This window comes from Andrena cerasifolii, chromosome 4 (genome assembly GCF_050908995.1).
Source record: "Andrena cerasifolii isolate SP2316 chromosome 4, iyAndCera1_principal, whole genome shotgun sequence".
Classification (NCBI taxonomy): Eukaryota; Metazoa; Arthropoda; class Insecta; order Hymenoptera; family Andrenidae; genus Andrena; species Andrena cerasifolii.
In genome coordinates this window covers 10,822,377-10,842,670 of record NC_135121.1, presented here as the reverse complement: position 1 = coordinate 10,842,670, position 20,294 = coordinate 10,822,377, and the positions used below count along the sequence as shown (strand labels likewise).

General features: G+C 46.1%; 3 protein-coding genes across 5 annotated transcripts; 2 read left to right on the top strand and 1 right to left on the bottom strand.

Annotated features, from left to right (window-relative positions):
* The first annotated feature begins 2,559 nt into the window (after positions 1-2,559).
* LOC143367837 (ADP-ribosylarginine hydrolase CG3568) lies at positions 2,560-10,332 on the top strand. Of its 3 annotated transcripts, XM_076810058.1 has the most exons (11): positions 2,562-2,852; positions 5,803-5,938; positions 6,729-7,001; positions 7,129-7,392; positions 7,786-7,955; positions 8,074-8,145; positions 8,214-8,500; positions 8,592-8,753; positions 8,842-8,952; positions 9,021-9,205; positions 10,193-10,332. In XM_076810058.1, exons 3-10 carry the CDS (start codon positions 6,741-6,743, stop codon positions 9,203-9,205), a joined length of 1,512 nt encoding a protein of 503 aa, XP_076666173.1. In that variant the 5' UTR covers positions 2,562-2,852; positions 5,803-5,938; positions 6,729-6,740; the 3' UTR covers positions 10,193-10,332. The 3 variants fall into 3 exon arrangements, with proteins under 3 accessions (XP_076666171.1, XP_076666170.1, XP_076666173.1); XM_076810056.1 differs by lacking the exon at positions 5,803-5,938 and having other exon boundaries at positions 2,560-2,852; positions 10,190-10,328; XM_076810055.1 differs by lacking the exon at positions 5,803-5,938 and having other exon boundaries at positions 2,561-2,852.
* Positions 9,953-13,086, top strand: LOC143367995 (uncharacterized). Its single transcript, XM_076810288.1, has 5 exons — positions 9,953-9,977; positions 10,155-10,701; positions 11,080-11,381; positions 11,509-11,768; positions 11,835-13,086. The coding sequence occupies exons 1-5, from the start codon at positions 9,953-9,955 to the stop codon at positions 12,441-12,443; spliced, it is 1,743 nt and encodes a 580-aa protein (XP_076666403.1). The 3' UTR covers positions 12,444-13,086.
* Positions 13,054-18,350, bottom strand: Hlh3b (Helix loop helix protein 3B). Its single transcript, XM_076810060.1, has 4 exons — positions 16,420-18,350; positions 15,089-15,316; positions 14,159-14,367; positions 13,054-14,091 (listed from the first exon to the last, which is right to left on the bottom strand). The coding sequence occupies exons 1-4, from the start codon at positions 16,702-16,704 to the stop codon at positions 13,371-13,373; spliced, it is 1,443 nt and encodes a 480-aa protein (XP_076666175.1). The 5' UTR covers positions 16,705-18,350; the 3' UTR covers positions 13,054-13,370.
* Between the last annotated feature and the right edge of the window lie 1,944 nt (positions 18,351-20,294).

Genomic DNA, 20,294 nt, shown 5'->3' with positions numbered 1-20,294 from the left:
AAACATCGATAATATGCATGACAGGGAAAGAGTCATGTAACACCATCGAAGAAATACCCTAGGAAGGGAAGGAAGGATTTATTCAAACATTTCGAGTTACATTTTAAAGAAATTCTTGTATCTAACTACTTAGGATATTTGACAATCGCAGCAATCGCATCGGCTCTCTTCTTACCAGTTACCAGGTCTTACTACGAGGAGGTTGCAGCGTTTCGAGGCCCGTAGAGACTGTCTATTCGTGTTTTATTTGGAGAATCTAATGACTCGAATGTAATAACTATTAATAAGAGAAGATTCATAAAACTCATACGAAAGAGTTAAACTTGAGAAGCGTAACTTGTATCCAAAACATTAAGCATCTCGAATGATTGTGAAATTAAAGAAAAAACGCGATACTAGAACTTTTATCTCGAATTTCATACAATTATTGTGAATTTAATAATTTTGGCTATAGTGTCAGATAGAGATATTAAAATATAAGTTACAAGCAAATTTTAAATCTCGTAAAAGAGTACTTATGTACTTTTACATATTTCGCTCCCTCCAAGAAAAGCTCTTGAATCCGCCTCTGCAGGTGGCTCGGCAGCTTCGGGGGGTAGGGGGATGGACCCGAGTTGAAACCCTGAACAGGTCCTCAGCAACTCCAGGGTCCCCGGAGGTCCTCCAGCCCCGGAGGACCGACGACGACTGAGTACATGGAGCTCCGTGAGCTCCCCTCCTAGACTTTGAGAAATGATGTCCCCCGATCAACCCAAGGTCGACGGTTCATTACAATTGCGAAATCCAACGAATTCTTCGGCAGAAATGGATTTTCTGCTAAAATATCCATTTCAGCGGCTATTGCTATGGCAAATAATGTTAACATCATTGTCTATCCTATACCTCGTCTGTGCAGCGTCTAAGGGAATTGTAGAGATGGTAAACGATTCGCGACTGTTGAAATTGTAGAGATTGTAAACGTGTAGGACGAGCCGTACAGGTGCTACGCCACCTCAAAGTGTTACCTGGTGAATGCTGATTTTTTTTCGATGTATTTTATACCTTTTCCTTTACATTCCCGAGGCTTCTCTGTTAACGGTAGAGTTTATTTGCTTATCAACTGCAAACGCTGGAATCCTTAAGTCACAAACTCCTACGTGATATACTTGGAAGTTTACAATGCAAATTTTACTGTCTGAATCGAATTTAACTGAGAGTTAATTCCATCAGAAATATTACACAAAGTTTCTAATGCACTGTTTAAACAGTCTAGTGAACTTATAATGGATCCTATTTGTCTCGAGAATTGGCTTACCGCCTACACAGAAATTTACAATAAAATCTAGTTCTTTAAAATCTGGACCAAAGTCTCTATGAAATTCTTTACATGCTTAAACAAGGGTATACGAATTACTCGAGCCCTTGTAGAATAGAAGCACCGTTGTTTATTACACTTTTGTAAAGAAATTTCTTTGTTGTTTCAAACAAGAGCGACTTTATAAGCTTTCAAGGTGTGACCTTGAGCTCTTTTAATTCCATTAATAACGTAAAAGCCGAACGTGAAACACTACGGACAGCGTGCATATCAAAGTTCCAGTCGAACAAAATATTGCACGCCAAAATAATGCTATCTCTGCAACCGAGGAATTCCTATTTTGTTTCAAACTGTGTAGGTTTGTAATTATTAGAGGACCTCAATAGAAGTACCAGGTAATTTTTCGTTTGTGCCCATTTTCGGTTCTTCAGGGCGAATATACCCCTTGTCGGTTAATAAGTGCTTTCCCATTTTCCAGTACATCTTGTAAACTATATTAGATATAAAAAATTGTAAAGAAAATTCAATGGTTTTTTATGCTGTAGGTATAAATCTATATAATCGAATTCTTTAAAATCGCTAGTAGGAAACATTTTTCTGTTTAAACTACAAATTTTAAACAATTAGATTACACAGTTTTATAGGACATAAAAAGCCGTTAAGTTTTCATCGTAATAATGTTTCTATACCTGCTACAGTTTTCAAGATATACAGGAAAGTAGGAAATCACACATTAATCTTTAAGGGGTGTTCTCGCGCCGAAGAACCGGAAATGGGCGCAACCGAAAAATTGCCTGATACTTCTATTTTTGATCCTCTATGAACCTGCGCGGTTTAAAAAAAAATCGGAATGTTCGGGTAACCGTACTTCCCTTGCAAGCACAAGACAATGTGAATCTTCTTCCTACGTTCGAACACGGAAATGCCACGGGCACCATGTAAATGCCACAAGCAATAGTAGCGATATTACTCTCTACAGTTGCCGATTGACCATTCACACGTTCTATTAAATAGTAATTTAACAAGCTTCGAATCAATTGGATTGCCGAATACCTACTAAAGAAAATCAAGCGGGTGAAAGAAGCAACCTGTTCAGCTGAAATCCAAGCATTCAAACGCGTCGCTGGAGAATATCCCCTGCGCCCGAGATTTAACAAACCAGCTCTCCATGCGTCAGCTTCTGGCGGGAAATCTGCGCGAGCGCGGACTTCCCCGGACACTCCGACACGCATGTGTACTCCTGGGTCCGGTGTATATTCGGTAGAAGTTTCCTCCAGCGACTCAGCTAGTGTGGACGCGCCACGTCGCTCGTCCGAACCAGTCGCGAAACTCGCCTGTGAATCAGCGAAACTTGTTTTGTGATTCCGCGAAACTCGTTTGTGATATCAGCGAAAACTGGCGTGCTCGCGCGAATGATATTGGGTAACATCGCGTCACGGCGCAGGGCACCATTCACCGCGTCGTTACGCGCGATCTCCCCACAACTACGCAACCAATCGCACTACAATCCGCTGCGGGAGCAGGTGACATGTCGGTGTTCGCCTGTTGCATCCGTCGGGTGAGTTTTCACATTTCCATCGCCGACGGCTTACCTGGTGCTTCTTCCCGGTTCGGTTGCACAGCACCTTGCTGAGCAGGTGGATCGCGTTAAGCGTCCACGACGCACCGTTTCCCGGCAAAGTCCATACGGAGTTGAAAGAAAAGTATCTTCTGGATGTCTGTACTGTCTTAGGTGATGTTATTGGCGATGTTATGTGGTTACTAAGGTTAAGGTTAAGGTTTTTATTCTCTCTTAGCATACAACAATACTAACAGAAGGCATTTCAAGACACTGTCTTATTTAGCCCAACGAACACCAATCCTTTATGTGGTTACTAAGTTTGGGAGATTGTCGATGACGCTTTAATGTTGGGAGAAGGAACCAATCATTGGCAGCTTTTTTCTTAGCTTAGTGATTCCCAACCGGTGGGTCGCCAAGTGTTTTCTGGGGGGTCGCCATGGTTTTTCGAGTTTTTTTTTAATATTATTAAGTTAGAATTATAATCTGAAAGACCTATTTTTAATGTGTTTCCTTTACCTCATTAACTTTGCCTTACCTTATATGGGGGGTCGCAGGTTATTTGAATATTATAAAAGGAGGTCGCCAGTCAAAAAAAGGTTGGGAAACACTGTGTTATTTTATCGCGAAACCTGTAGATATTGCGTTGTATTGAAGTAGCGCCACGTGAAACCCTGTTGCAGTTGCGTCAGAACGAATCACGAGTGATTCGATCACGTTCGTTTCCAATCACGGCGATTCTTCTCAATGGTTCGCGATTTTTTGTAATCGCTTCTGCTTGGTGGATAACATAACTGCACTCTGCACTCGTCACATAACCCCAATTTCTGTCGAAACATTCTCAAGTGTTCCTTCACTGTTCTTAAAGAATCTCAGTTGTATATTTTGAACGAATGTAATCGTTCGTGAGTTATTTAAGTATAACGAATACTTCTTCTGGTTAAAAAATAGAATGTATATGTGAATATTTTAGCCAGTCAAATCAGTGTGTGCATATCTACATTGACCAGCGAATGTATACATTCGCTGAAACTTAACGCTTCGCCTGTAACACAAGCTAAATACTTATAGGGGAGAGTCCTGCTGTACCGACCGCTCCAAATTTTTTTGTTATATCTTGGGGTAGAGTCGATAAAAATAAAAAATCAAAAACGTGTTTGTAGTATAGATGGAACTTAATAAGAGGAGGGAATTATTTTTGTGAAATGTAATAATAAGAATGGATAATTCGCAAAAGTAAAAAAGTTGTAATTTCTAGGAAACGAAAAATTGTCGTCCAGTACCGACCAACTATTAAATTAGTAAATTTTTAGGTCTAAATGATTAACATTGTTAATAAAAAGACATTTAATTGGTACAATACAAGATTTTTTTCAAATTTTATTTGTAACATTCGATACACTGCACCCAATCTTTGTCAAATGATTCCTTGCAAACAGAGATAGGCAAATTTTTTATTTAAATAAAATTTCGAATAACAAATAAAAAAAGTAACTTTATTCGTCGAATAAATTCTCATCGAATAATCTAAAGTTAAAGTAACTTTTATTTGATCCTTATTTAAATAATTTTTTATTTAGTTAATGCCCAACTCTGCTTGCAAATAACACATTTATTTACTTTATTTTTCTGCGGGAAAAGGTAGAAAGAAGGCTAAATGAACATCTTATAAATTAATCTGAGTTGCTAACAGATTGAATTTACAGATCAGAAAAATTTGGTCTCTACTGGTTTACAGTCTGTTGGTCGGCACTGTACGACAAACACAGGGAAACATTTTGGATCATGGTATATAGTGTACAAACTAGGACGTTTTTGTTAACTTAATAGACTAGAAATAGTATACATAATAGAACAATAGTACATTGCGTGACAATTCTTTTTTCAACACCTGCGTGAAAGGTGTGCATTTGATATCCTGCTGAGCGATTTGCAAAAACTATGCATCGTCGATTGCTTTTTTATTGAAATAAAAAGAGAGAGACTAAAAGCACTGCTCGCGATAAAGACTCCACTTTTTGGTTATCTCGCCACTCCATAAATTTGTTGTACATTACCTACTTTTCTTTCGATTTCGACGGCAGAAAATTTTCCTCAATCACTTACTCACGTGAGAAACAAAAGATCAGCTTTAAAAATTCACTTTTAACTCACTGAATATCAACGTATTGGTAAATACTGTGAGAGCGCCATCTACTAAAGTAAGCTCTGTAATCGGGTCAACCGCGTTACAGGACTGGTGTCACAGAAGTGTTGAAATAGTGAAATAATGTTTTTGTCATTAAATAGTCTGTTAAATTTTACAAAATCGATCATCAAACAGTCGAAATTCCCAATACAGCCAATTAAATGTGACAGCTAACCCGATTAGACTGCTTTAATTTTCGCCACCAGATTGCGTAGCGGAAATAAGAAAATGCCAATACGTTTAATGCCTCAGAACAGGATTGACTAACTGGTGGCTCCGCTGTGCTGCTACGCTAACGGCCCCCCTTCGTACCTACCAGACTCTGACGATCGCAGTGGATTTCTCCTTTTTTTCTCTTTCCGACTGCGATCGTCAGTGTCTGGTAGGTATGGAGGGGGCCGTTCTGCGTAGCAGCAAGGCGGAGGTGCCCCCGGTGGCCCGCGAGCTCCCACTTAGTCAACTCTGCCTCGGAACATCGAGAACAATGGAGTAAACAATATAACCCCGAAATAGTTTACAGAGGATTATGATTTTCATTTGTTAATTCAAATAAAGTGCTAATATCTGGTCGAAGAAGCGAGAACTAGCTTTGCTCGGTACTGTACGACTCTCCCCTATTGAAGTGCTTTACGAAAAATAATTAAATTCCAGATCAAGAATTACGATCACAGTAAGCCAATGCATTCGAGATACAAAGAAAAATCATGACCGTGATCGTGATTCTGCGATCACTGTGATACATTACTGTCAGTGATTTTGCAGGCCGTCCTATAATCAGAAACGCACTCACGTGGATCTTCGTTCGTATGCATTGCGTTGGCTAGGACCAGTAGGACCGCGTACTTAGCAACATTTAGCTGAGGATTGAAAGTAGAACCTGCAGGAACACGAGCAAATAGTATGTATACGGCTGGCATTGAGAATAAAATTGCGGGCGACTCGTTTCGACACATTCCGATTGTTAGAAAGTTCGTAGTAAATTATAGATTCTGGATCGCCGCAGGTGAACGTACCTCTTTAATCCCGAAGGAACTTGCTAAACAGAATCAGTAAAGCTCGCAGTACCTTGCCCAAGTGCCATCCGTTAAAAAAAAAGGAGGGGAAGAAGCCGCTTGTTTACCAGAAGAAAAAAAAAAATCGGTACCGCGTCGATTTTTTCCACGACCAAGGGCTAGCCTTAATTCTTGCTCACCCCTGTCGCTCAGGTGGCAGAATCGGTAAACAGAAAAATGAAGTTAAGTTCGCGTTGCAGGGCTGCCGAGGGGTGGTGGTCGGGAGCGTGTTGAACGTAACTCGCTAGGGTGGATGGATACATTTTCCGCTACTTAGCGGATTTCATGCTCAAGTATCAAAGAGATCGCGTCCTTGCTCTAATCAGCGCGCGTATTAATAGAACGCGACTTCGATTGTGCAAATTTTCTTCGAATCGTCGCGCCACCCCGGGGGTAGTTTCTTTCGCAGCGAAACGAGCGAAGCTGTTTCAAATAAAACGACGCAACGATGCCCTTAAGGGAGAAATTTAAAAATCAATTCCATCGCTGTTCGATGGGATGCGAAGTATTAACTTCACGAGAACACCGTGTCTTTTTTGTTGTTGTTTAAATCGACGACGTTCATCGCGCTTCCGGCGTGATTTCTTGACAAACGTTTTAAGAGATTTGGTGGTACGATTCCGCGCGACATTACAGAACCAGCGAAGAATGGACGAGACTCGCCAGCAACAGCTGCTGAAAGAGCCGCCGGAGATATCGTGGGAGAACTCACTGGGCTCCCCGAGCGGCGTGCCCTTCGACGACGACACTAAAGAGCTCCTTAAGGAATGCCTGGACGTCTCGGCACCCTCGCCCGCTACCCTGCCGCAAATCATCAAGCGGAGCGAGGCCTTCCCCATAAAATTTCCAATTAACACCGTCAGGTCCTCCAACCTGAGGGACAGAGGAATCGGCACGGACATACTGGAGGTACAGCACCCTTAGAATCACCCGGGGATTCCCCGGCTGGCTTCTCGCCACGTGAAAATGATTACCAGCAAAGTATCCCGACGATAAATGATTAGCACAACGTCTGAATTCTAAATCGTAATTGCAGATGAACGCGAATTCGGTTTATCCTGTGATACACGAGGCGATGCTGCCGCTGATCGCGCGCTGGCTGAAGCACAAACGGTTGCACGGCAGTGCCATTGAGAGAGTCACGTATCTGGACATGGGGCTGATACAGTTCATCCATCGTTTGTTGGAGAAGCGGGCAGTGTATTTCTACGGATCTGGCGATCGATGGAAACTGATCGACGGCAAGGCAGGCGTCGACGGATGGGAGAACGTTGGCACTGATAACGAAAAGGAGCCCCTGGTTAGTAATTTATTGGCGCCGTCTCGAGCGCGCTTAATTAAATAGAAGCATCGAATATGTACGAAGTACTAGCTGCAGCGTAAAATTTACCTTGCACCATCTTGTATTAAACAAAGGCATTCATCTGGTATTGAAGTTGCTTAAAATATTATACAACTTAGGGGTCGTCCTCAAATTACGTAAGGCTCTTGTGTGTGGGGGGCTGTATAATATAAAATCTAATGAATTCTTATACCGAGGGAGGGAGGGGTAAGAAATCGCCAATATTACCCTTACGTAACTTAAGGACGGCCCCTTATGTACCGTTTTACTTACCGATAATAAGTAGCGCGAACGCGCATCAAGTGCGGCTTCATTTGCGACGCCTGATCGCGTTATCGATTCTGTTAACAGGTCCTAACGAAATGCTTGTCTTACGACGAAATCAAATTGTCGGCCATGCTGGCGATGTCCTCTCACACCGAGTTCATAAACGATGGCTCCCGGGAGAACAGAGGCGTCGTGAGCACCGATCCGGACTCCGTACAGCCGAGAGGTGTCATCATAGGTGTCGTGGGAACAAGGTTTCTTATGTTTATTACACGCTCGCTGTTAACACCGCCACGGGACTGCATCGACGCGCTGCATTCCCGCGCCGGGAATGCCTGCCCCCGCTCTCATTTTTCGTATCACTGTTCGCAGATTCGGACGGCCACGCGCCATGGAGTACCAAGACATTCTTATCACTCCTCTGCAGAACACCGCTGACAATGGGTGAGTCGCGTGATTCACTGTCCGCGGTTACTGCGAGAGACTTTGTTATTATCATATGCGCATAACAGGTACGGGCCATCGCCAAGCAGGAACGCAGAGGACAAACACGGGTTGCGCGTTGTGTGGGCGAAATTCTATGGCGAAGAATATCATCCCCTGTACGAGGAAACGGTGAAGCGCATTAAATCGAAAGAAAACAAGAGATACCTGTCGCTGACGAGCCAAACCGTGTTCGACATCGAGAATTACATGAAGAGGACCCTCCTTACCGTGGAGATCATACTCCTCGAGGCGAACACGCGGGCCGAGAAGCAGAACACCACTGCTTTCCTGCACGTCGTTGGATTTGGTCTCGGTCAGTAAACGAAACTCCCGCGCGTTGTGTCTAGTTCTTATAATCGTCGGAGTTACAACGTCCACTCTGATCGTCGCGTATGCCCTTTCAGGGGTGTGGAGGGTAATCCAAGATCAAGAGATATACTTCCTGAAGACGTTCGAGATTGCCATTCGAAAGATGAACAAGAAACTGAGATACATATCCGACATAATGTTCGCGTACTTCAGCCAACAGAAATGCGGCGACGCTGGGAGCGGCGACTACCTTGGAGGTCCGCTATGTAGCAACTTCCGCCTATGGTTACCATACCGGAGGAGGAGCAATTAATGCGAAATTCTACCTGTCATTCATATTTCCAGATATAAGGATTCATTTCGCTCTCAGGGAACCTCACAGCAAGTTATTCAGATCCACGGACGCGAACAAGCTTCTGGTGGTGACGTACGCGTGGGACGGAAACGCGCTGCCAGGTTGTCGAACAATTTTCATTAATAAAGTACCCCGCACAGGGTTTAAATCCAGTTGCTTCTCCGAGCAGGGAACGAATTTTGGAACGGCTCCCTGTCGTCCAGCGGAGATCCAGCGGCTGCGTGCAGCAGCCAGGTGGCGGAGCTGCACACCTCTAGAATCAATCCCCGAGCTTGCGGGGCCAGCTTGCACGTGGCGTCGGCGGAGCACGGTATCCTGCACATAGCGGATTACGCGAAGCTTCATCTTACTTAGGTGAACCTGTAGCTTCGTACATCTCAAACCCGGCGGCCTATGTTCATTAGGGTGGTCCTTAGCTATAGGAGCCGACATTTTCTGTCGAGTTTTCTTTTGTGTCGCCCCTTAAAAATAAGACACTTGGTAAGAAAATGGTTTCTACAAAATTTCAGATTGATTGGGCATCGGGAATCCGGGCCGCATTTTCCCCCGGCCGCTATTATAAGAGAGTAATGAATACCTTTTTTTATATAAAATTATAGATTCTTACATGAAGATAATAAATTAGCGTATTATTAAATTCTATGTATTTTTCAATGTATATTCTGTGTTAAGGTAGATTTGCTTACATTAGAGTAGTCTCCTATAATCTTCAATTATTTGTAAAATATATTTTTTTTCTTCCTTATTTTCTGTCAGCAGATTATTATATTCTGATATAAGTTTTGACACATCGTTCAGCGGTATCATATACCACTTAGAAATGTGTTGCAATTTGTAAACTTTTCTGACATAACATGTTTTTCTACAATGAAGGGCCCTTTTCTAAAAAGTCTGTAGGTACATTGTACCTATTAAAAAAGTTGGTTTGTAAAAACCAAACAGTTCGCAGTCCCTTAACCCGGTAAAAACACGGTAATATTCGCGATTGCCAGGGGCAGGTAACGATTTTTTTCTATGATAGAAGGTTCTTTCATTAGAAGGATTTCCAAAGAAAAAAGCCTGGAATATTCAGGTAGTTGCTTACAGTAGTTAAACTGCAGCATGAATCTACGACACACGTTTTTGAGTAAATTGTTTAAAGTTGCGTCTAAATATCATTATTATACATATAAGGGAAAAACAATAGTTTTTTAAGGAAATATTAAGTATTCCTTTATAACAGAGTAGTATCAAATTATTTAAAAAAAATTGGCATAAAGTCGCTGAAAGTTGAAAAACAAGGACCACCCTAATGTTTATAAAGTGACGTTTAATAACGGCGCGCTTTCCCCACCAAAGCAGGAGCGGGCCTGCCCTTTGGGCACCGGTCAACGAAGACCATCGCGGTCCCCTCGCAGTCAGAGGAGTCGCAGCGCGGACGTGGACTGCCTGAAGAAGTACACGGAGAGGCGGGTGGAAGAAAGAAGGCACACAGAGGTACCGGACACCAGCAAGCTGGACCCATCGAGGTGGATCCCCCTGCCGAAAACTATAACCCGGGCTCAACCAGCGACGAAGAAGCCGCCGCAGCCGTCGAGGGACGAAGAGAAACGACGCTCCGTATCCGTCTCGACGGAAGAGATTGCGGCGGAAGGGCGGAAGACCAGCATAGGGACGCCGAAGAAGCTGTCGCCGACGGTGGAGGAAGAGGCGAAGGTGGACGAAGAGAAGAGCGACGCGCCGCCGCCGGCCGCTCACAGAACTGCAACGGGAAGGAGTCATAGCGCGGACGTCAGCCATGTTAAGAGCGAAAAGCACGCGGAGGAGCGAAGGCATACGGAATGCAGCGACTCCCGAATGATCGCGACGAGGTTGACAGAGCACATTTTCCTAGTCAAAAAGAAACCGATGCCTTGAACGTGTCTAATCGATATACGAGCCCGATAAGTCAGTAAATCGTGATAAGTACCGAGACTACCTGTTGCACTAAAACTGTAATCGACATTAGAGGTACACTCTGGTTAACTGTATGTAGATGAAACAGAATCGTACAGATTGTATGTAAATATATAGTATCGATGTCGGTCGTCGTGCGGATAGGAGCGTGATATGGGTATGCGAAAGCTCTCGTGATCGGTAACTATAGTTATACAAACAAAAGCATTGATTAACTGACCGTTTCTGGCGTTGTGCACTCAATTGTATCGAGTCTCCAGACGTATGGGTTTTCTGATACCAAATACCTTTAGGTGGCTACCGCAAATTAACACCTCAAGGTTCCGCTACGACGCGTCTCCGTTCGCCCGGATCACCAACAGCTGCGAAATCACGAAAAACGCGGCGGCCAGGTGGATGGCGTTCGTCAAGAACCCGTCGCCCTCTCCGGTACCGCGCGTGAACACGGAGGGGAAGCCCTGCGCGACTGGCGAGAGCCGCGCGGCCGACGGCTCCCCGCCGAAAGATGTTAAGTCCGAGTCGCCCAAGTGGGAGCCGGTGCGAAAGTTCTCGTCGGTGGCGTCGAAGGGCAACAGGGGAGCCGCGCAGGGGCAAGGTGAGCGATGGAGGGGAATGGTGGACGATCGGTCCTAGGTCCTCGAGCTTCGGGCCGCTGCCGGCAGTGGGGACACCGCAGGCCTTCCGATACCGATTAATATGGAAACGTGAATGGGTAATTGCAGATGAGACGGAGTCTGACCGAGATCCATCCACGTGGCTGTCCCTAAGCCCCGACTCCAGCGAGCAATCGATAAGGCTGACCCAGCGTATGCGGGACCTGTACGATTTCAAGACGGAGAACGAATGGCCGAAGAGAGCGGCGAACGCTCGGCGCGAGAACGCGTGGATCAGCAAGAGCAGTAGCGAAGAGGACAGGACTCAACAACCGTGCCGTAGAAATAGCCAAGACTTGGAGTTCAACGACAGAATGAACGTGATTAAGGTGCGTATGGTGATTTCTCTATTACAGGACAAAGGCCGGCGGAAGTACTTTAACGTGAAATCGTAGCTGAAGGACACCAAGGTACAGTCGGACCATCAGGAGGCCAAGCCGACGCCGAGCGTGGACGCGCGGACGAAGGCCATCGAGGTGCTCAATAGCGAGTACGAGGAACGGCTGAGGAAGTTCAACGATAGGATCAGGTACAGCGAAGATCTCGGCCTGGCCAAGCCGAAGATAAAGGAGAGGAGGACGTACTCCGACGACTACGACGAGAAGTCTCGTCGAGCCTCGGCCCGGTCGACGCGCGGTGACGCCGACCAGGCCGCCCAAGGGCCTCGCCTCCGCGCCGAGAAAAAGAGGGACTCAGACGCCAGCGGCAGGTCCAGAGGAAGCTACGCCGAAGTCGCCACGGCGAAGAGAGATTCCAGAACCAGCGACTCCAGCTCCGCCAGCGTCTGCAATCACACCGCGAAGCAGGCGAGCGTGGACTGCAAAAGCACCAGGCAAATGGTCCAACCTCCGCCGCGGAGGGCTTTCAGTCAAACGGAGGAGAGGCTAGCCACCCCTGTGCCCCCGGTCGAGTGGAACGACGACCGTTACGCGGCTGCTCGCCTCAAGCTGATCGCAGAACGCCAGAAGAGGGACAGCACCAGATACAAAGTGTACCTGACGTAAATTGGCCAGCACTTTCCATTCTTCGTGAATAAGCGCTCGGGTGGAGGTCGCCAATCTTCAGATCCGACTTTCGTTCCAGCTACTTGGACAGTGTCGGGGACTCAAGGGACTGCATAGTACCGGAGAAGAGTTTCTTTTGATTGGACACGAGGAGTGGAGGTACACACAAAGACGGAGAGCAATTTGATCCGCGCGTTTGGTGAATTTCTGTTCGATGGTTCCCCTTTCAGCCTGCAAACCGTTCGTCAGCCCGTCCTAGTAGGGATGTTGTTAGGGTAAATGTGTTACACTTAGTCGTTGAAAGCTCAAATTCCTGGAACGGCCCTTTCCGGCATGCTCGATGTAAGATTTCCGTATATGTGTAAGCCAGTGATGGAACTCGATGTCAGGTGGTCCCTGTGCGACCCGCGGCGATGTTGCTCAACCGTACACGACCAACGAACCACGATCGCGGCTGAAGTTCAGCAACGCCTTCGACGAAATGCGATCAAGTTTTGTATCTTTGACGATGTGTCGGCTAACGTCCAGGATCTATCGTGACCATGTACGGTTGCAGCTCGACGTAAAATTACGGAATAAAGGTACACCTACAACTGTAGAAACAACGTGATACCATTTAACTAATAAAATATTCTTTGAGAAAGATGACGGCTTCAATCACCGCGGAACATTGCCGTGATCGCGGGCAAATAATCTTTCCATCGTTCTCTTTATGACTAGATTGTACACGTCACGACGACAAGTCTAACATTATTTCGACGAGCTGTCCAGTCGACACTGGAGGGTATATACAAAATCTATTACTATGCCAGAGTGGAGGCTTTCTTAGCATTACGAGCTACTTTCACTGAAGCCGTTCGTTCACCATTTACCGGGCAGTATCGACCAGCGGGGAAGAATACTCAAAGTCCACGCGGACCGTATCACTTACTTGCGGTCGACGTTACGAAAGTCGCTACGATATCCCGGATTCGGGTCCTTGATAAACGCAAGCTTCACTCTTTTCCTCGCTGGAACGCTGTGAGCGGATGATGGCAGAGCTTTGCAGTCCTTCGTTTGACCAGCTTGTTCCTCGTCTTCTCTTTCGAGCTTCAGCCTCTTCTGGCCGCAGTTCGGCCCGGTTCCGTTCACCGTTGCGCCGTTGCTCGTCAGAGGTGTGCTCGACGAACAATTTGCCAGGATGCTGGAGCTAGTCACCGCCTGCGCGTTGATCTGAGGCGATCTTGGGAAGGTCGACGGTCGCGGGCCTGCCGAGGGACGTGGCAGGCTTCCGTTGCTCAGAGTGCCTGGTGGAAAAGCGCTTTGAACAGCCATGGTCGAAGGTGTCGTGCTCCTTCTATTAACGGAACCGGGCAGGCTGTGGCCAGCAGGGGCGATCATCAGTAGATTGTTGCCATTCTTATCGCTGCTCACGTGGGGAACTGGGTGCTGCATTTGCTTCTGCACGGAGAAGCTCGTCCTGTACACGTGGCCCTCGATAGTCTGCTTCTCCTGCTTCAGGAACGCGACAGGAGGCTTCGTGGAATAGGCGGTCGAGTTCTGAGCGTTGAAGCTGCCCTCGCACTTGATCCGCACTTCGTGCTGCACGGTGTCGTTGCGATCCTGGGCCTTCTGCCATTCCAGGACGTTGCTCAGGAGACGTATGTACCTAGAAAACGTTCGAACTCGAGGACAGTGCGCATAAACGGGAGTTCCTGCGATTTCAACGGAATTACCGAATCGCCAGCCGCAGAATTTCGTTCTTCGATAATTTCTTGTCCGGCGGATGGGTGGGTACCAATTTTCGAAGCTCGGCGAAGGCTCCACTGACGTTCTGCTGCCTCCAGCGTTCGCGGCTGTTCGTGAACAATTTCCGCACGCCCAGGGTGCCCACTCGAGGTGTGGGCGAGCCCAGTCGCCCACCAGAGGACGAAATGCCGTCTAGCTACGAAATTATTACGAGTTACATTAGGAAGCATGGTACTCTGTTCACCAATCCCCGAAGCCAAAAATATGCGGAACGCGAAATACAGTGGTCCCCGGATTATTGACATGCTGTTTTCCACGGGAAAGACCTACCCACCCCACAGTTTTGCTTCCTCGGTGCGAGCGAGGGCCTTCGGTCCCGGGTAGACCGCCCGTTGACTGCCGAGAGCAATAAAACCGTTGTCAGGTAAAATAACCAGTAAAGAAAAATAAAATGTTCATGTTTTTGATAAATATACATGGAAGTATTACTAATGGATTTTTTTTTTAGGATTTCCCAATGAAAATGAGTTCAAATATGGAGAGATTCGTCTGAGACTCGTTCCTGCCTCGGTTTATGGAGAATTCCCCGGGCCCGAATCCTTCTCGATAATCCGGGGACCACTGTATATAAAATTGACGGGTGACCCATTCGCGTTACTTTACAACCAGTGGCGCACTCAGGATTTAATCCTGTGGGGGACCGAGTTGAACGAATAGAAGTATTTTTAATGCAAATTCGATAAAATTCGTTAGGAGATTCTTATTTTCTATTTACAAAGCTCCTTCTTTGGGGGTGCCAGGACCCCTTGAAAACTTTCCCTGTACAATAAATCGGACCTTAAATTAGCCAGTAGGCGCGAGCCTCGACTCTGAGTAGCACCCGGTCGCAATTAAGCTTGAATGGAATCGTTGCTCACGGAATTAGCTCGATCTCTTCGCTTCTTGCCCTGGTCCTCCTCATCGTCCGTGTCGTGAGAGTAGAATTCATCGGAAAATGTAGCTTCCTCCTCGGTGTCCCTCGGGGTGCCTGGGGAATCTCCAACCTCCTCGGCGAGTTCCCCTTCAGCGGACAGAAGCGACTCGGCTGGAGAACCGTTCTCCGTGTCTACCGTTCCTCCAGAGCAGCCGTTGTACGCCAGCATCGACTGCAATTCGTTAATTATTCGCCTCGACCACCTTGCACCTCGACAAATCACTCGACTCATTCGTTTCTACTCGGCACGCCTGTCCGCTCCCTTCGCAGGAGGTCGCGTCCGATTTCGATCAACGCCGGTGTCGATTTCCCTACAGTTTTCACAGCCGCGCGTCACGATCGGATGGTCGATGACAGAAGATGCGGGAAATCTGGTTAAATTATCGCGAACGAAATTAGCCTACATAGCGCCAACAGGATGCTCCTATCGCACCCCCTCCGCGCTATATTGTCCCTGACATTCAATAGAGATACGCGTGTGCCGCTTGCGTTAGTCTGCTTCGCGGCAATATTCATCAATTTCGTTTGCTCCGAGCGAAGGAAAGCTTGTACGCACCTTTTTCGAACACCAATGTACACTCACAAGGGAAGATCCCGAACCCGCAAAATTCAAAAAATTCTGAAACTTTGTGAATATTCCTCCTCGTGGATTTCCTCCTGATTACGACGCAATTTTTATTTGCCGCCCAAATTCACTCGAAGGGGGTGGAATGAACCCCCGAAAATTCGGCTATTTTCCGATTTTGTGTTATAACTCGCGAAATGTAAGAGATAGAAAATAAGTTTCCCGACGAAAGTTACTTCTTTTAATTAGATCTATCAGTTGGTAAAAAAATTATTTTACAGTTCACGAGTTATAACAGAAAATCGGAAAATAACCGGGCTTTCAGGGATCAATCACACCCCCTTAGAGTGAATTTGGGCACCAAACAAAAATTGCGTTGTAATCAGGACGAAATTCCCTACGTATTCACGAAGTTTCAGAATTTTTTGAATTTTCTAGTTCGGGATGTTCCCTTGTCAGCTGCGACATTTCTCCTCGAATTATTCTGAATTGAAGGAACTTTGAATAATGGCCCTTCTAGAATTACAAACACAGAGGTATTTTCACCGCACGGTAATTTCGTCCACCCCTTTCATTGAATAACTCTCACAGATACTTCGGAAGTTCTGCAGGACTTGTTCACGAGAAACCACCCTCATATGCAGATAAATTAAGAGCTCACTAATACTGAGCAGTCTAATTTGAAATTCAACACACACACACACACTTACCATAGTAAAGGGCGAGTTCTTTTCACTTTCACGACCGTAGGCACCAATGAACTTGTGGTTTCTGAGCAACGAATTGAACTGTCGCGAGAGGGGTGGCGATGACGTAGAGACACTTTTGCTGAACAGATTCCCTGGGATTGTGATCGTAGCTGATGCCAAACCGACCGACGCGTCCAGACGGGCCGATTTAACTAATAGAAATTGCGGTGCAACCCCCGGGAGAATGAATTTTGCGAAGGCGGAGCGCAGGCCTCGTGGGTGGAGCTCTTCTCTGGACCGTCCCATACTGTTCCATACGTATTCAGCATCCCTCCAGACCCTTAGGTCGCTGTCAGACCCTTGGCGGGGAAACACGTCCGAGGAAAAGAAATATCGATTTCCAATAGTCAGGTATACAAATTTCAATCAACCCCTTTGCTAATTTCGCCTGTCGAATACTATTTAAATACACTCTTCCTCGACAGAGTTCTATCTATATCATAACACGCGAGCGTCACAATAGTAGGGATTATTATACTTACGACAAGTATTGTGATATTGATAACTGTTGCGAGAAGAGATATTAAAGGGATGAATTTTTTTGTGAGTTCAACGTTCTCCGCTTTCAGTTTTCCCAAACAATTAGATTCTTATTAACCGTGCCCCCGAAAAGTCAAGCTGGAGAGGGGAGAGGTGGCGAAAAAGGGAGCCTTGTTTAATATACATTAGGGGTGAGAGTTTAGCGGACCCCACCCCGTTGTCAAGTGGCCACCATCCACGAGCTGTTTTATTGTGACACCTCTGGAGGGTGCTGCAGATTTTCCAGCGGGATGAATCCGGGTGGTGTCATCGTCCTATCCTGATTAAATGATTAAATCTGCGATCGTGCTCATTCAAGCGCTATTACAGGCGAATCTGCGTGGGAGCTGGTTTAATTTCACCTAAACGACGAACAATTAAAGGAGCCTTCGAAACAAAATTACTACCATTATTCGGAAATGGACACACGTAGGGTTCGGACGAACGTGGATGATTCAGGGTGGAAAAACGAAGCTCGGCTGGTTCATCGTGTTTGATAACAGCAGCGATTAGATAAGGCGCGAGGCGATGCTATTTGTTCCTCAGCTGTGTGGGTAGCATCTTCGAGCCCGAGGCAGATGTCAATGGGATGAAACAGGAAGGAGGTGGAGACAGATTTAGTCACGAGCCTCCGTGCACATGACGCACAGATAACGAAGGAACGGACTTTCTTACTGCACGTTTCCACGAAAATTACGAAACACTGAACGGCGCGAAAATCCGCAGCAAATACGAGTTTATACATAGGTGTCGAGGCCGTCGAAGTGAGTCCTCCCCAAACGTAAATCTCCGCCGGCAGAGGGAAGCTCGTATATTTTTTAATGCTGCTATTAGGATCCCGCTTTTTAACTTTATCGACACCTTAATCTGGAAATAAAGGGCGTATAAATGGCACGTGCACCACCCTTCAATGGAGCCGCGTGCCTTATTCGTAATGCGACCAGCCGAGGGGTGGCTGTTTTTTCCGATCTTCGCTAATCCGTTATTGCGACCGCATATGGTCCGCGCTACTTCGGCGACAGAGAACTGTGGCAAAGCATAAGCGAACGCGGAATCGATTCTTTTCTCAAGAATCTTGAGTGAAACACTTTTGGGGACGCTCGCGTTGAGGGGTTGTACCTAGTCCGGCGGCCGAAAAGAGGCGAATGTTTGTGAATTTTTTTTGGAAAAGCGGAAGCGTATATTCTTACAGAACATTTTGCATGTAAAAGAGCAACATTTAAAGAACATTTGGTAATTTTTTCGTGGAAAAATATTTACGTTTATAATAAAATAACAACCCACGTCTAAGAAGCCTTTTTAAAAATTTGCTTTTGCGGTGAGTACTGCCATTCGGAACCAGATTATCTAAAATCAAAAAACAAAAAAGTGTTCGTTAGTATCTTAGTGTATCTTCCGATTGACGGAGAGAATTTTCTGAAATATTAATTTAAAACAAAATCGCGACTATTTAAAGTTGAAATTCTGATTTTTTCGTACAAAAACACGCGAAGAGAATCAGGGTTTTGGCGCTCTTATTAATTTAATATTTTTTAATTAAGAATTTTATATGCAGTGTTTACTTTTACATCTATATATACATAATTTTAAACAGTTATCGTGCAAAAGAGTTTCGGTCATTATTGTTATTAGTCAAAAGTTTACATATAACAAACGGCCTGCGGCCGCCCTTAAGTTGGGCCGCCCAGGTGCGGGGGCACCTGCTGCACCCCCGCCAGGAACGGCCCTGGTTGCTCTTTTAAGTGCAAAATGTTCTTTAAGAATATATGCTTCCGCTTCTTAAAAAAAAAATTCACAAACATTCGTCTCTTTTCGGCCGCCTGACTAGGTACAACCCCTTAAAGAAAGAAACAGAGTAAGGATTACCATCACCTATACGACCGTCCTATAATTCATTCGCACGTCTCAAACGAATTCCCATCGAATCGATAAAACTACCCCGAATGCACATCGACTCGGGGTGCAGCAAAAAGTCATCAGGGGTGGGTATTGTAGCGGTTTCCCACAGGTTTAGTAACATACAGCTCAATTTGCGCGTGCCAGCGAATACGAATTAAGTATTAGCGTTCTCCGTGAGACCTGCCCGTGTGGTGGTCGAGCGTCGATGAAAATTCCGTTCCCTGTGTCTACGTCGCGAAAGCAGCGGTGAACAAAAATCGAAAACGATTTAAAGGCAATAGGAAAGCATGCAAGAAATTTATACGGCCAGAGAAGAAATCCCTTTATCTCTGTAAAGATATAGAAGAAACGTATCCTCGAGGCCGGCGCTTGAAATCTCGAAGCCGATGAATGGTAAGAATTTGTATGTACCGTGCAGAAACGTCGCGAGCGATTGTGGTACCGCTAACTGTTATGGCCGTTATCTGGAATCAGCGTGGTAGCATGGAAAACCTAAAGGGAACGGAATATGGTCGAGGACGCGGGAGAATTATCGTCGGCGGGCCGTACCATTAGAAAAGAGGCGTGTCGCCGGTTTTGCGCAGTGTCCCATGAAACGTGAACGCGTCCAAATAGGATCCCCACACTGGGGGGTTGAGCGTCGAGGAGCACGGCGACAGGGGTGGAAAGAGGACCCGGAGGGCACCAGGGTGAAATCAATTTTCGTTATCGCCGTCAACCAGCCGCTCCATATTAATCCCATTATTAGTGTTTGTTTTCCACGCGCCACTCTTACCAGACCGTCGCGAGCACTCGCCCCCCTGAATTGCCGAGCTCCATCCCTGCGTCAAGGGTGAACGTAAGAAAGAACGAGCCTCTCTCTTGAACAAGGCAGAAGTGCTCGCGAGAAATAATAGAGCCGCAGTGACGTTTTTGCTCGTGCACACCTGATAACGTATTCCAAGGACGTCTATTTTTAAATGAAAGGTGGCTGTATTTCATAGGCGCAATAAATGTCAGTTACGCGAGCGTAAGGACAATGTAACGGAACGTTAATGTGTTTAGTTTAAACTTTAAGCAGGCTTTCTATTGCTATCCGAGAAGGCGGATAAGGCGTCGTTTGGTAGTAGCCCGAGATGAGTATCGAGCAAGGACATCCGCGTACAAGAACGACGAGCGGTGGTAGTGATTTCGCTGCGAAAAGTCATTCGAACAGCGGAGGCTGCGCGAGGCACGAGTGTTCAACGCTGATAAGGGTTGCCCCGCCCTCGCAACCCCCAACGCGATCCTCTCGCACCCCCACGTCCATGGAGCCGTAGGGTCAAGTTGTCGGGAGGCTCTTGCATCGACATGAAGTATTAATCGCGAGGATTAGAGGGACAGATAGGACGGAGATTAATTTTTAAGATGTCGGAAGACGTAAAGGATTAAACCCTCCT